Source organism: Dromiciops gliroides, chromosome 3 (genome assembly GCF_019393635.1).
Source record: "Dromiciops gliroides isolate mDroGli1 chromosome 3, mDroGli1.pri, whole genome shotgun sequence".
Taxonomy (NCBI): Eukaryota; Metazoa; Chordata; class Mammalia; order Microbiotheria; family Microbiotheriidae; genus Dromiciops; species Dromiciops gliroides.
This window is the reverse complement of record NC_057863.1, coordinates 17,688,229-17,700,910: the sequence shown is the minus strand read 5'-3', so window position 1 is coordinate 17,700,910 and position 12,682 is coordinate 17,688,229. Positions and strand designations below refer to the sequence as shown.

Below are 12,682 nucleotides of genomic sequence, written 5' to 3'. Positions count from 1 at the left end.
TTACTATTCAAGGCACAGTAATCCAGGAAACAGATGGCAATGTTAAATTAACAGCTACTTCTCTTTCTTAGGAAAGATTTAAGAGCCTTTAGAGTTCCTTTTCCATGGACAACATTATTCCAGCTTAGTTCTAGGGGTCTAGGTTTTAGTCTGATGTGTCAGCCTAAATGATGATCAACCAATCAAGAACTGTGGCCCACAGTAAAGTTATTTGCTATCTATAATCTAGAAAGTCAGGCTTGTTTAACTACCAACATGCCTTCACAATGTAAATGCAAGTATTGGAAAGTCTCTAGAGTTGATGGTAATGTCTTTTGCTTTTGACAATTTATTGAATCCCCCTCACTTAGATCACACACTCACACAATGCCTATATGGAAAATATTAAACCAAGTATGAATGAGATAGTTCTATAAGCTTGAAGGCAAGGTGACAGGCATTTCCAAAATCATTTTTTAAAAATCAAAAGCATCTGGAAACACTCTGTTAAGCTGTGAAACAACAGCTGGAAATGTAGACAATCATACTTCACACAAGTTCACTGTTAAACATTCTGATAAGCATTATGCTACTATTAACTAAGAGTTAAAGAAATAGAGAAGATGCTGATTCTTGGATAAATCATCTTCTTTCTTCTATCCACTCCCCTCTGTCCAGTCTTTTAATGTTCAGACTTGGACTGGTAAAGATATGGGCAGGGGAATAATAATAAGAGAGTCATTCTAATTGGTCCGAGAGTGATTATGATCCTAGGAAATAAGTGGAGGTATGGGGACTGCAGAAGAAGCAAACAGGAAACCCTATGCATGAACAAAATCAAAATACTTTTCAAGTTAAGTTCAATTCAACAAGCATTTGTTAGAAATATCACAGTTTAAAGTTTAGATAAGTCAAGGTCCCTGCCTTCCAGTTTTTCATCTATGTACAGCTGCTGAAGTGACTATTTTTAACAAAGCATCATTCACCTTAACTTGTCACTTTACTCCAGAGTTAAACCAATTGTAAATGTAGAGAAAACCCAATTTTCTTTCTTGGCAGTGGAGGAAAGAATAGGTGATCATATAGAGTAACTTAGTTAAGATGCTACATGCTGAGAACCATGACTCAAAAGTTACTAGCTATAATCACTATAATTTGTTTACATCAATAGAATTTGCATTCTTGAAGGCAATGTGTACATATGTATTTCTTTTTTTTTCTTTTCTTTTTTTTTTTTTAGTAAGGCAACTGGGGTTAAGTGACTTGCCCAGGATCACACAGATAGCAATTGTTAAGTGTCTGAGGCCGGATTTGAACTCAGGTACTTCTGACTCCAGGGCCGGTGCTCTAATCCACTATGCCACCTAGCTGCCCCTATATGTATTTCTAATATGAGTTTATTAGTGTTCTCATTTCTTTATGTAAAGTTTAAGTTCAATGATAAAGACATTTATAGTTGGTACCAAAAAGATCCTAGTAAATATTGTGAGTGGAAAGATAATGAGGTGTTCAGTAAATATGTAAAATTTAATAGGCCAAGTGAAATTGATAACGATGAATCATGTACAAGGTATTAGAAGGAAAGAATTATTGAAGTAGTTTATAAATATGATTCACATACTATAAGAACATTTTCTGTATAAGGATCTGAAAGTTAATCTTTACTTTTATTGTGCTAGAGTAAATGCCTGACATGCACACTGAGATTTTTTTAAAATGCCATTGATTTTTCAATGTATCATAAGCTTCTCTCAAAGGTACTGTTTGTGTTGTACTTTCCTCTTTTCAGACTCTGAGATGTTTTAAAATTAAAAGTACTTAAATGCTTTTTTTCCAATTTTAACATAAATTTCTTTCAGTTACAGGATATATCCCATGGCTGAGTCTAATTTTCATTTTATGAGCCCTAAATAAAATGCTTTTATAATAAAAAAATGCATTTCCAAAGAATCACATAATATATTTATTTTACAGTAATTCAGAGGCTTTTCTGATCATAATGTTTTCCCATTATGTTTCCTAAAATTCTGGAAAAAATAAATATTTTAAGCATACTCGGACTAGTGAAATTTCAGGAAGGTATCCAAAGAGTCAGTAGGCACAATGCAATTTGGCAAAGGATACGACTTCTTGGCAAATGAACAGAAGTCAGGAAAATAAACAAATCATGAGCCGCTAAGAAGTGTGTTATTATTGTTGTTATTATTATTATTACCTTCTCTCTCCTGTTATCATCACTCAGCATCTTCTGTCTGAAGTTTTCCTGCAGCTGCTCAAATCTATTCTGATGTGAAATCAGCATTAACTCCCTGCAAACCACAAATCCAACAAAGTACAAATTTAACATGAAACAATCCCAAATAACTGTTTCAAGCTTATATAATGACATTATTTTGAAATCTGTCTGCTCGTCAGCTTAACAATACTGCTGTAATGCCCCCAGGTGCCATTTTAGCTAATGGAACAGAAATTCCCCCAAACACCAAAAAACAATTGACTTTTCCCATGCCTGTTTTCACTTCTGGTTTACCATATCTAGGGATTGTTGCTCGAAGCAACAAAAATAAGATGGGAAAACAAGTGCGAAAAAAGTTTTGGCCTGAAAATCAGTGAAGTCATATACTGTCCAGAGCATTCATAGATTGAACCTGAAAGGAAGACAATAGGTATATGGAAAACAGAAGGGCTCTGACAAGGTTTCTATGCTACTCTGCGGCCACGATCACCGGCAGCACACCACATTAGCGAGCTCACATCTCAGGCTGAAATAGTCTTGCTGTATCTGGAAACAGGATGAAACTTGAAAAGATGGCGCTGCTGAGAGAAGCTGAACCAAAGCAAGCACAAGAACATGTGGAGCAGTTCTGAGCTCAAGGTCACCCAGTCCTGAAAGTACAGGTCTGTGTCCTGGACTCCATCACAATCGTGTGCCCAAGGAGCTTCCGCCTCAGGAAACTGGACACTTTGTGTGACTGCATTAGCCTTGGTACTCATACTGTGGTTGGCAGAGAGAGCAAAGAACTCCCAAAGCCTCCATTGAAAGAGGCGGGCTGCCATCTCTTCATTTCCTTTGAGAGGACTCCTTCAGGATCATCCTTCTCCAGCACCCCATCTTTTCATCCTCCTTTTGTATGTTGACTTCCCCCATTAGATTATATGCTTCTGGGGGACGGGGACTGTCTTTTTGTATTTGTACCTCTAGTGTTTACTTAGCACAATGCCTAGCACATAGTAGGCACTTAATGTTTATTGATTGCTTTTTTGTTTTTGTTTTTTGTTTTTTAGTGAGGCAATTGGGGTTAAGTGACTTGCCCAGGGTCACACTGCTAGTAAGTGTTAAGTGTCTGAGGCCGGATTTGAATTCAGGTACTCCTGACTCCAGGGCCGGTGCTCTATCTACTGCACCAACCTAGCTGCCCCGATTGACTGTTTTTATATTGCCTTCATTTTCAAACTATATCTGTCTCCTTCCTCTCCCCAAGTAGCCATCTCTTATAGCAAAGACTAAAATGGGTAGGGGAACAGTTCAGCAAAACTAAGCAATGCATTAAAGAATGACATGAAGCATTTTTCCATACTGCAAAGCTCTCTCCTTCTTTGAACAAATGAGAGACTATGTCCCTTCTCCTGTGTCACTGTTGGAGACAAATTTGGTCATTATAATTTCACAACATTTAGTGTTTTTGAGACTGGGTCTCTATCACTCCCAGGCTAGCAGTATAGGGGCCACTCAGGGGTCTAGTGTTCCTGCTGAAGCTTTGACCTGCTGCATTCGTCCTTGAGAAGCCTGGTGACTGCCCATTGTTGGAGTTCACCAAATTGGTGTCAGATTTACTGTGGACACCTAAGCAGCTAAATGTAGTCCTATTGCTTCTCAGAACTCCCGAGTTCAAGCAATTCCCCAGCTTCTGCCTTCTCCAATAAATAGGAACAAAGACTCACCACTATGATAGCAACAATGTTTCTATTGCTTAAATTGTTACTGTTTCCATGCACATAGTTGTATTCACTGGGCATATTGTTCTCCTGGTTCTGCTTGCTTCCCTTTGAATTATTTAATTTAAATCTTCCTATTCTTCTGAGTTTTTCATTGTCATTTATTTTTAAATTTTTTCAGTAGCATTGCTTATTTAGAATTTTGCCCATTACATGTATAAAGAAATTTTCTCATCAATTTTTAAAACTTTGTGTTCCAAATTCTCTTCCTCTCTCCCTCCTCCCCCAACCCTGCTTAAGAACTCAAGCAATTCAATATAAGTTATATATGTGCAGTCATGCAAAACATTTCCATATTAATCAAGTTGTGAAAGAAAACAGACAAAAAAGCTTTAGAAAGAGGAACTAACAAAAAATTATACTTCAATCTGTATTCAGCTACCACCAGTTCTTTCTCTGTAGATGGATTGCATTTTTAATAAGTCCTTCTGATAGCATCCTGCTCATTATTTCTTACAGCATAATAGTGTTCCATCCTAATCTCATTTCACAATTTGTTCAGCCTTTCCCCAAGCGATGGGCATCACATGTCATTATTCCTTACAGTGCAGATCATATTCCACTATATTTGTATAGCATAGTTAATATAAAGCTCACCTTTTTTAATCCCTGTAGAATTCAAGATGACCAAAAAGGCCATACCTATGGTGGGCACAGTTAGGTGATGGAAGTTGTTCAATGATGACTATGCCAAGCAATATTTTCTTTCCTCTCAGTCTCTTCTTAAAACCTTATGATCTGGCTTCTACCTTGATCACAGAAACTGTTCTCTCCAAAGTTACCAAAGATCTTTTAGTTGCCAAATCCAATGTGCTAATTGCAATAATGGAAAAGTAGGACACAGGAAAGAGGAACCCTGCATTCCACCCACCTTTACCCAAGTAGGAGAAAAGCAGAGGATGCTTCTAAATGGAGGGATCCTACTTTGTGCTTCCAATTAGCCAGGGGGCTCATTGGACTCTGCTTCTGGGCCATAGCAAAGAGTGATAGGATCCCCAAAGCAAAGAGAAACTGGGATTTTGTTCTAGTCCTTCCATAATGACTCTCATTGATATAATCCAGCAAGAGTTCCAAAGTCCATCATTTCATTTGATCCTCACATAAACCCTGTGAGGGAGCTGCCACCATTATCCTCATTTTACAGATGAGGAAACTGAGGCATAGAGAGGGTAAGTGACTTGTAACATCTGACACAGGATGACAAACTCATGTCTTCCTGACCCCAGGTCCACCATTCCTCCCACTATGACATTTAGCTCCCTCATTGTTGAGGCCAATATTCTAACTTCTTGTTCCATCTGAAAAGAACCTTACTTCTAGTCTGGCTATGGAAAAGACAGATCACTGGAAAGAAATCTTTACATGGTTAGGTCAGGTTGGGTGGGAGAAGAGGTTCTGGGAGTGGGAGAAAGCAGAGAAGAAAACTACCCATTTGCAATTTCCATTAGGTTGCATCTTTACAGACAGATTCTGGTGGAGAAAAAAAGTCATGCAGACAAATTCAAATGAAAGAGGAATGAAGAAAACACACTTCTCCCTCCAGACTAAAAGGTTTCTCGATAAGGAACAAAGTGGTCTTTTGAGTGAGCACTGGAGCATATGATATTTAATGATTCCAGTTTGTGAGGCACCAGAAGAATGTGTGCACCCAAGTCCCATCCATGTGGGTAGGGCTGAGCTTCTGAAACTCCCTACCCCTGTGCACTAGGCAGGTCCCGTGTGAAGTGCTAGGGATACAAAGGAAGGCAAAAATGTTCCTGACCTCAAGGAAGTCACCACCTAATGGGGAAGGCGACATTCAACAATGATGTACCAACAATCTAGATGCAGGATAAATTGGACATAACCTCGGGAGGACCATCAAAGGGTCAGGGAATAAGAAGGGATCTTAAAGGTCACCTCATCCAATCCCCTCATTCTACAGATGAGAAAATGGAGGCCAAGAGAGGGGAAGGGATGGGCTCAAAGTCATCTAATGGGCCATGATTCAAAGACAAATCATCTACCTCCATCCCACCTGCTTTAATCTTATATATATCTAGGGAGCAACACTTGTGACTCTGGATTTTGGCCTGATGAGGGCCAAACCCCATAAAGCCTGGGTATTGGTGACCAGTTCTCTCTTCTAGGCCAGAGGTTGGGTTGGGGATCCCTTCGGGACTGACACAAGGGCCCTGGGCAATGGAAATGGGTGTTTCCGAAAGTGTGATATAGTTCTGGGCCACAACACGTTTCCACCACATGTCATCTAAGGCAAGCATGCAGGTTTTTTCCTGTCTCATTAAAAAGAGCCTTTTCATTCAATTCCGAGGATGCTGCCTCTTCCTTTTCAGCAGCCTGTAGGAAGTCCAAAGGGGCAGAATAGGTGCATCCCTGGTACCCAGAACGCCAATGAGTATCCCCCTCAGATCGTGTCCTTTGAGAGAATGCCCCCAAGATCACTCAGATGTTTCCAATGGCTTTTTAGGCCATGCTGTATATTTTTCAGAGAGGAGAAAAGGAGATGGGAATATAACTCTAGTTTTTCTCTCTCCCCAATTCTTCCCCTACCAAACGCTGCTAGCTAGGTGTTGCCCTGGTTAGAGCAATGAGCCTGTAATCAGGAAGACCTGCATTCAAATCCAGCCCCCAAAACTTCCTAGCTATATGATCCTGGGCAAGTCACTTAACCTCTCTGCCTAAGTTTCCCCAACTATAAAGTGTGTGGGGGGGTTCACAATAGTACCTACCTCCCAGGCTTATTGTGAGGTTCAAGTGAAATAATAATAGTAATGGGTTTATCAGTGTGCCTGGCACATAGTAGGTGCTTAATAATTAATGTCCCCTTCCCTTTCTTCTTTCCACCACAACATGCCAGGATTCCATTCTCTGTCCTCTCCTCTGATGGCCTTTTAGATGTCAAAAGTAAACATTTTAGAGTTGAGAAGATAGGGAAAACACCAATTACAGACACAGCCTTAGGAAATGCCTCTTGCTTCATTGATCATCAACCTTTTATCACTTTTTACATTTTAAAATGTAAGAAGGGATCAGTCAGTACCAACCAAGATGGTTTGGGGTAAATATCCATGGGGGGTGGACTTACTTGATGGTACTTACTTCCCACCAAGGCAGTCAGAGGGTAGAGTGGATAGAATGTTGGGCCTGAAATCAGGAAGACCTGAGTTCATATGTATCCTTAGATACTTGCTAGCTATGTGACCCTGGGTAAGTAACTTTACCTTTGCTTGCCTCATTTTTCTCAACTCTTAAAGTGGGGATAATAGCACCCACCTCTCAGGTTGGCTGCAAAGATCAATGAGATACTATTTTGTAAAGCACTTAGCATAGTACCTGTCACATAGTATGTGCTTAATAAATGCTTATTTCCTCCCTTTCCTCCCCTCCCCTACTTCTATTGGCATCTAAAAATCCCATGAGCTCCTGCTGCCTGAGTCTTCCCAATCTCGAGGAGAGGTTGCTAGGCTGTGTTAAAGAGGCTTCGGCTCAGTTGGTGATACTTTATCCCCATTCTTTCCCAAATATTTGTGGAACCTGAGTCACAAAGATGATTGGGATGGGGCTCTCTCCTTTCGTAGATGTCAATGCCCCACATCTGGGTGGGGCAGAGTCGGCAAGAGTGAGAGAGAGGAGAGCTCTGCTCCTTCGGATTCTCTGAGGCCTTAAGGAGCTTCCGGCTTCCAGCATCAAGTGAGAAGGTGGAAGAGGCCAGCCTCACTTCAGGAGGCTAAAGGGAGAATAAGACTCTGGGAAGAAGCTGACATGAGAGGAGCCAGCAGTCTCTATCATGTCTCTGGAACCAGCTTGCTACATTAGAGACTTCAGGGCATTTATCCTTGGGTGAGAAATTGTACTCTCTCTGTCTCTCTCATTTGTTATCTGGCTCCCAACGGGGGAGCTCCTTCACTCTGTGTTGTTTGGTATGTCGCCTCCTATATATATCTTCTCTGATTTCTGGATAAATGGGTTTCTTGGCTACCTACTATGGATGTTTAATGTGGAAGTGGTATTTGGTGGGAAAGGGGTCAAGCTTTAGATATAGAACTTGGGTCCCTCATTTCCCCCAATACTGAAACAGTGATCAAAAGTTAGTTTGAGGGGGCAGCTAGGTGGCGCAGTAGATAAGGCACCGGCCCTGGATTCAGGAGGACCTGAGTTCAAATACAGCCTCAGACATTTGACACTTACTAGCTGTGTGACCCTGGCCAAGTCACTTAACCCCCATTGACCCACAAAAAAAAAAGATTAAAAAAAGTTAGTTTGAACCTGAAACTTTCATCTCCTAGACTAATATTTAAGGGAGCAAAGAGATATAATTCTAACCCTGTATTCTCTCTCAAAGGAGAGCAGAGTGGCCAAGTTTGGGCCCCAACTTCCTGCTTCCTCTAATGGCAGGATGAAAGTTTCCTCTTGAAAAGGGTTAGGGGAGAAGAGGTTAGAAATATCTCTTCTGCTTCCCTTCAGGCCACACAATGACGTCCCCCCTTACCCCCCAGCTACATGCTGTGGGGCAGTTCTCTATATTTAGATCCCTCTTTACTCACACATTTCTCTCCTCTCTTCACAAATACTTCTTTCTCCCAGATTTAGAGAGAAAAAAAGGCTCATGTAAGAAAACATAATGCATAGGAGCTTCAGGAATAATTCAGAAAAACTGCTCACAGAAGGAGGAGGGAGGGCACTGACTGATACTGTTTACTGAAGGTAAAAGGAAGGAGTACCTAAAGTGCTAGCCTGACATCTTGCTACTGCCAATTGCCTATCTACCATACCTTCTCTCCAGCACCTAATATCCTATCAACTTGTGAGCCCCATCACCATGCTCACTGGAATTGTGTCTACAAGAAGAATAAATGGGCTAAATGGGGGTTAAAAGGCCCTCTAATGAGAAAAATATGGGGGCTTTCAGGCAAGCATGTTTTATATCTCTTTGGGCCCTTCCTGTGGGCATTCATCCCTCCCCTCCTCCAAGATTCTGGGTTCTCTTCTCCCCCCATACCACTTCACTTGGAGATCTCATCAGCTCCCATGGATTGAATTACCATCGAGGCTGATGAGTCTCAAAGACCCCTATCCTGCCCCAATCTTTGTGTTGAACTCTAGTCTCACATCTCCAATTGCTTCTCAGACATCTTGATCTGGACGTCTAGTGGACTTCTTAAACTAATCCCAAACAGAACTCATTCTTTTCCCTCCCACCTGCTCTTCCCCCACCTCGCCTCCCAATCTCCTACCTTCCCTATTACTGTTGAAGGTATCACCATCCTGAATCCCCACTCTCTCTTATTCCATCCCCCTCCTCATATCCAGGCTTTTCATTTCACACTCACCACCTCCCCCACCCCTGGCGACATCTCTTGTTGATTTCACCTCTGCAACCTCTCTGGTCAGTTTCATGGCTGCATCATGTCTCATCCATTTCACTTCTGCACCATCTCTCCCAATATGCCTCCTTCTCTCCTTGGATACTGCCCCCACACGGGTGCAGTTCCTCATCAGCTCCCACTTGGACTACTGAAATATCTCTTAATTCCAGTGCCTTCTGTCTGGTTGTCATTTTCTATTTATTCTGTACATTGCTTGCTTTGTATCTATTTGTTTGCATGTTGTTTCCCCATTAGATCGTAGGCTCCTTGTGTCCAGGGACTGTCTTTTGCCTTCATTTGTACATCTAAAGCTTTGTACGGTGCCTGGCACATAATAGGTGCTTAATAAATGCAGTCCCTGCTCTTCTATTCACTAATTGAGTGGCCATGGGCCAGTCACTTATCCTCTCTGGGCCTCAGGTTTATTCACCCCTAAAATGAGCACAATGGCTGAATTGAAGCTATGATCCTATCATGTGCCACCCCCAGATAGAGGCCCTAACCATGAAAGTCTTGTCATCTGTTTATCTTTACCTTTCATTTTTCAGTGCCGCAACCTCTTCCTTTGCCTGATTCAGAAGAATTTTTGTCATTTCCAATTCATTTTCTGAGAGGCTGGTTCTTCTCTTCAAGTTTTCTTCTAGCCTTTCTTTTGCAGCCACTTCTTCCTGTAAATGTTTGCACATTTGTTGACAAGCCAGCAAAGAGTCTTCCTTCTCTTTTAGCTCTCTAGCATGTCTAAAAAAGAATAGAAATATAGCCACCAACATGCCTGGGCTGCTGCTCTGCGTTCCACTAAAGCTCTGCGGTAACGAGGAGGCGGGGGCCATAGTGGGGAGCAGTCACACACAAATGCCAGGGGAGCCATTGGAAGCTGGGCTACAGCCAGTCACAAGGAGCACACACACAGCACCACAGGGGCCAGACACAGTGGAGCACAAGGACACCAGATCCACTTAGGACAACACCGTAAGTTAAAAAAGTATCAGGATGTGTACCGTGTTTCAGAAATTTTGCTTTCAAACTTCAGTTTTTTAAGTTTTCTCTGAAACTCATCAGCTTCATCTGATTTAATCCTAAGTAAGACAACAACAAAGATAAAACAAAGTTCATTTAAATATATGTTCTCCAAGAAATCAAAAGTTTCACATTTATTTTCATCTCACTATTTGATCTAGTCATGAAAACAAGCCCTTTTCTTAGTGTGATTGTTCATAGACATATAAATATTTTCCACTATCTTGAAAGGTAATTAAGGGTTTGTAATAATATCAAAAAGTTGGAGGGGCAGCTAGGTGGTGCAGTGGATGAAGCCCTGGCCCTGGATTCAGGAGGACCTGAGTTCAAATCTGGTCTCAGACACTTGACACGTACTAGCTGTGTGACCCTGGGCAAGTCACTTAACCCTCATTGCTCCGCACCCCCCCCCCCAAAAAAAGTTGGGCCTACAAAGAAATTATGATTTTTCAGTTAGAGACATCAGTCAATAAATTCAGTGGCAATAATTAAGTGGCAATCATTACAGTTTATAGAGACTTTTTCATAATTATTAAATAATTCTGATCACCTACAAGGAATAAAACATTTTGAAGAATCTAAAACACAAGCCTGCTCTACTCTCTTCCCTTCCCTCCCATTTTTTCCTTTCTTAAAAATTTACTTAGTTCTCTTAGATACCACCTGGCCCCTGGAAAGTCTAGTGAGGTCTTTCGTCCAAATCATGGGTACAAAAGACTATTTTATGGAGGTAGAGTGAACTTTATTATGTAAGTTTTTCTCAGTTTGGTATATGCACAGACAAACAGTAGTGTTGGGTTTAAGCCATCTAAAGCAACTGCTTATTAATTACAGCCACAGGGAGCATGCAGCCCAGTCAGCTCAGTGATGAGCTCTAGAGGCAGGCCAGGCATTCATCCCTTTGATACCTGGATGTGATTCTCATCATGTGTGCGCAGAAGCAGCTGGCTGTTGTACAAATAACATTCTCGTGGCCAACAGCATACAATGTAGACTGTGAAGGGCTGATGAGGACCTTGAAGATCATCTCTTGAGTGATCAAATGAGTATCTTGGGCCAACCCTGTGTGCAGAGCACCACAATGCAGGGAAGAAAATGCCTCCTTGCATTGCTCCCCATTCTCTGTAAAAACTCTATTTTAATATCTCATTGAGGGGCAGCTAGGTGGCGCAGTGGATAGAGCACCGGCCCTGGAGTCAGGAGTACCTGAGTTCAAATCCAGCCTCAGACACTTAACACTTACTAGCTGTGTGACCCTGGGCAAGTCACTTAACCCCAATTGCCTCACTAAAAACAAAACAAAACAAATATCTCATTGAGGCATCCAAGGGGTGCAGCAGGGCCCAAATTCTGGGAGGCCTTCCTAAGCTAGAGACACATATTCATAAACTGTGCATCTGTCAGTTGGGAGGTTTAACCTGGATTTGCTCAGAGCCTGTCATCAGCAGGTTGGCCATAAGGGGATTATTCTTGTTCTTATTCTTATTCTACAACGGTAACTCATCAAGACTGTCTACTAAGCCATGGAGGGGTTGAGATCTTCATGCATACAGGGAGCGTCCACAACAAGGACACTGAGGATCTTATGAAGCTTGGGTGTTCAAAATGCAACCATCTCTTTAAAAACCCCTCAAAGATTTAGGCCAAAAAGCTACAGCTTCAAATATTTTTGTGAATTTCACATAGCTGACAATTTCTATTTGAAATCAGAAAAAAAAATCCTGTGAATAGCTACCCATACTCTCTTTGCCTTGTTATATTTGCTGGGCTATTCAACAAATCAAACCCAGAGATAAACACACAGATACATAACTTTCAATATCTGGGACAAGTGACAATAAGTAGTAGATACATCACATTTAGTCCCATAATTTCCCTCTTTTTATTTTTTTTCTTATATTTTTTTTTTAGTGAGGCAATTGGGGTTAAGTGACTTGCCCAGGGTCACACAGCTAGTAAGTGTTAAGTGTCTGAGGCTGGATTTGAACTCAGGTACTCCTGACTCCAGGGCCGGTGCTCTATCCACTGCGCCATCTAGCTGCCCCAATTTCCCTCTTTTTAGTTAGTATTTTCCTGGTTATGTGGGAAAATTAATTCTAGCTGACCACAAGGAAGAATATCTCTGAGTATTTTTCTTTTTACTTTCAGCATAGACAATCATTCACATGTCTTCAATTGCTCTGACCAAGCTATGACAATGGCTCCTGCTGCTCCTAGCAAGGGAGGCAAGGGAATAAAGTGGAGGGAAAACGAGAACTAATCCATTATGAAAATTTAGGAAGTATGAACAAAACTTGGTGTGTGAGAGAGGAAAGCTATGAGTA

The 12,682-nt window shown here is 41.4% G+C and overlaps 1 protein-coding gene across 1 annotated transcript in view; it reads right to left on the bottom strand.

The window, feature by feature from the left end:
* LEKR1 (leucine, glutamate and lysine rich 1) overlaps positions 1 to 12,682 on the bottom strand; it is a 162,138-nt gene that overhangs the window by 17,588 nt on the left and 131,868 nt on the right. The window contains exons 8-10 of the mRNA XM_043996228.1: positions 10,340 to 10,417; positions 9,876 to 10,079; positions 2,195 to 2,288 (exon numbers count right to left, since the gene is read on the bottom strand). Of these exons, the coding sequence (XP_043852163.1) occupies positions 2,195 to 2,288; positions 9,876 to 10,079; positions 10,340 to 10,417 (376 nt within the window). The remainder of the gene's footprint in view (positions 1 to 2,194; positions 2,289 to 9,875; positions 10,080 to 10,339; positions 10,418 to 12,682) is intronic.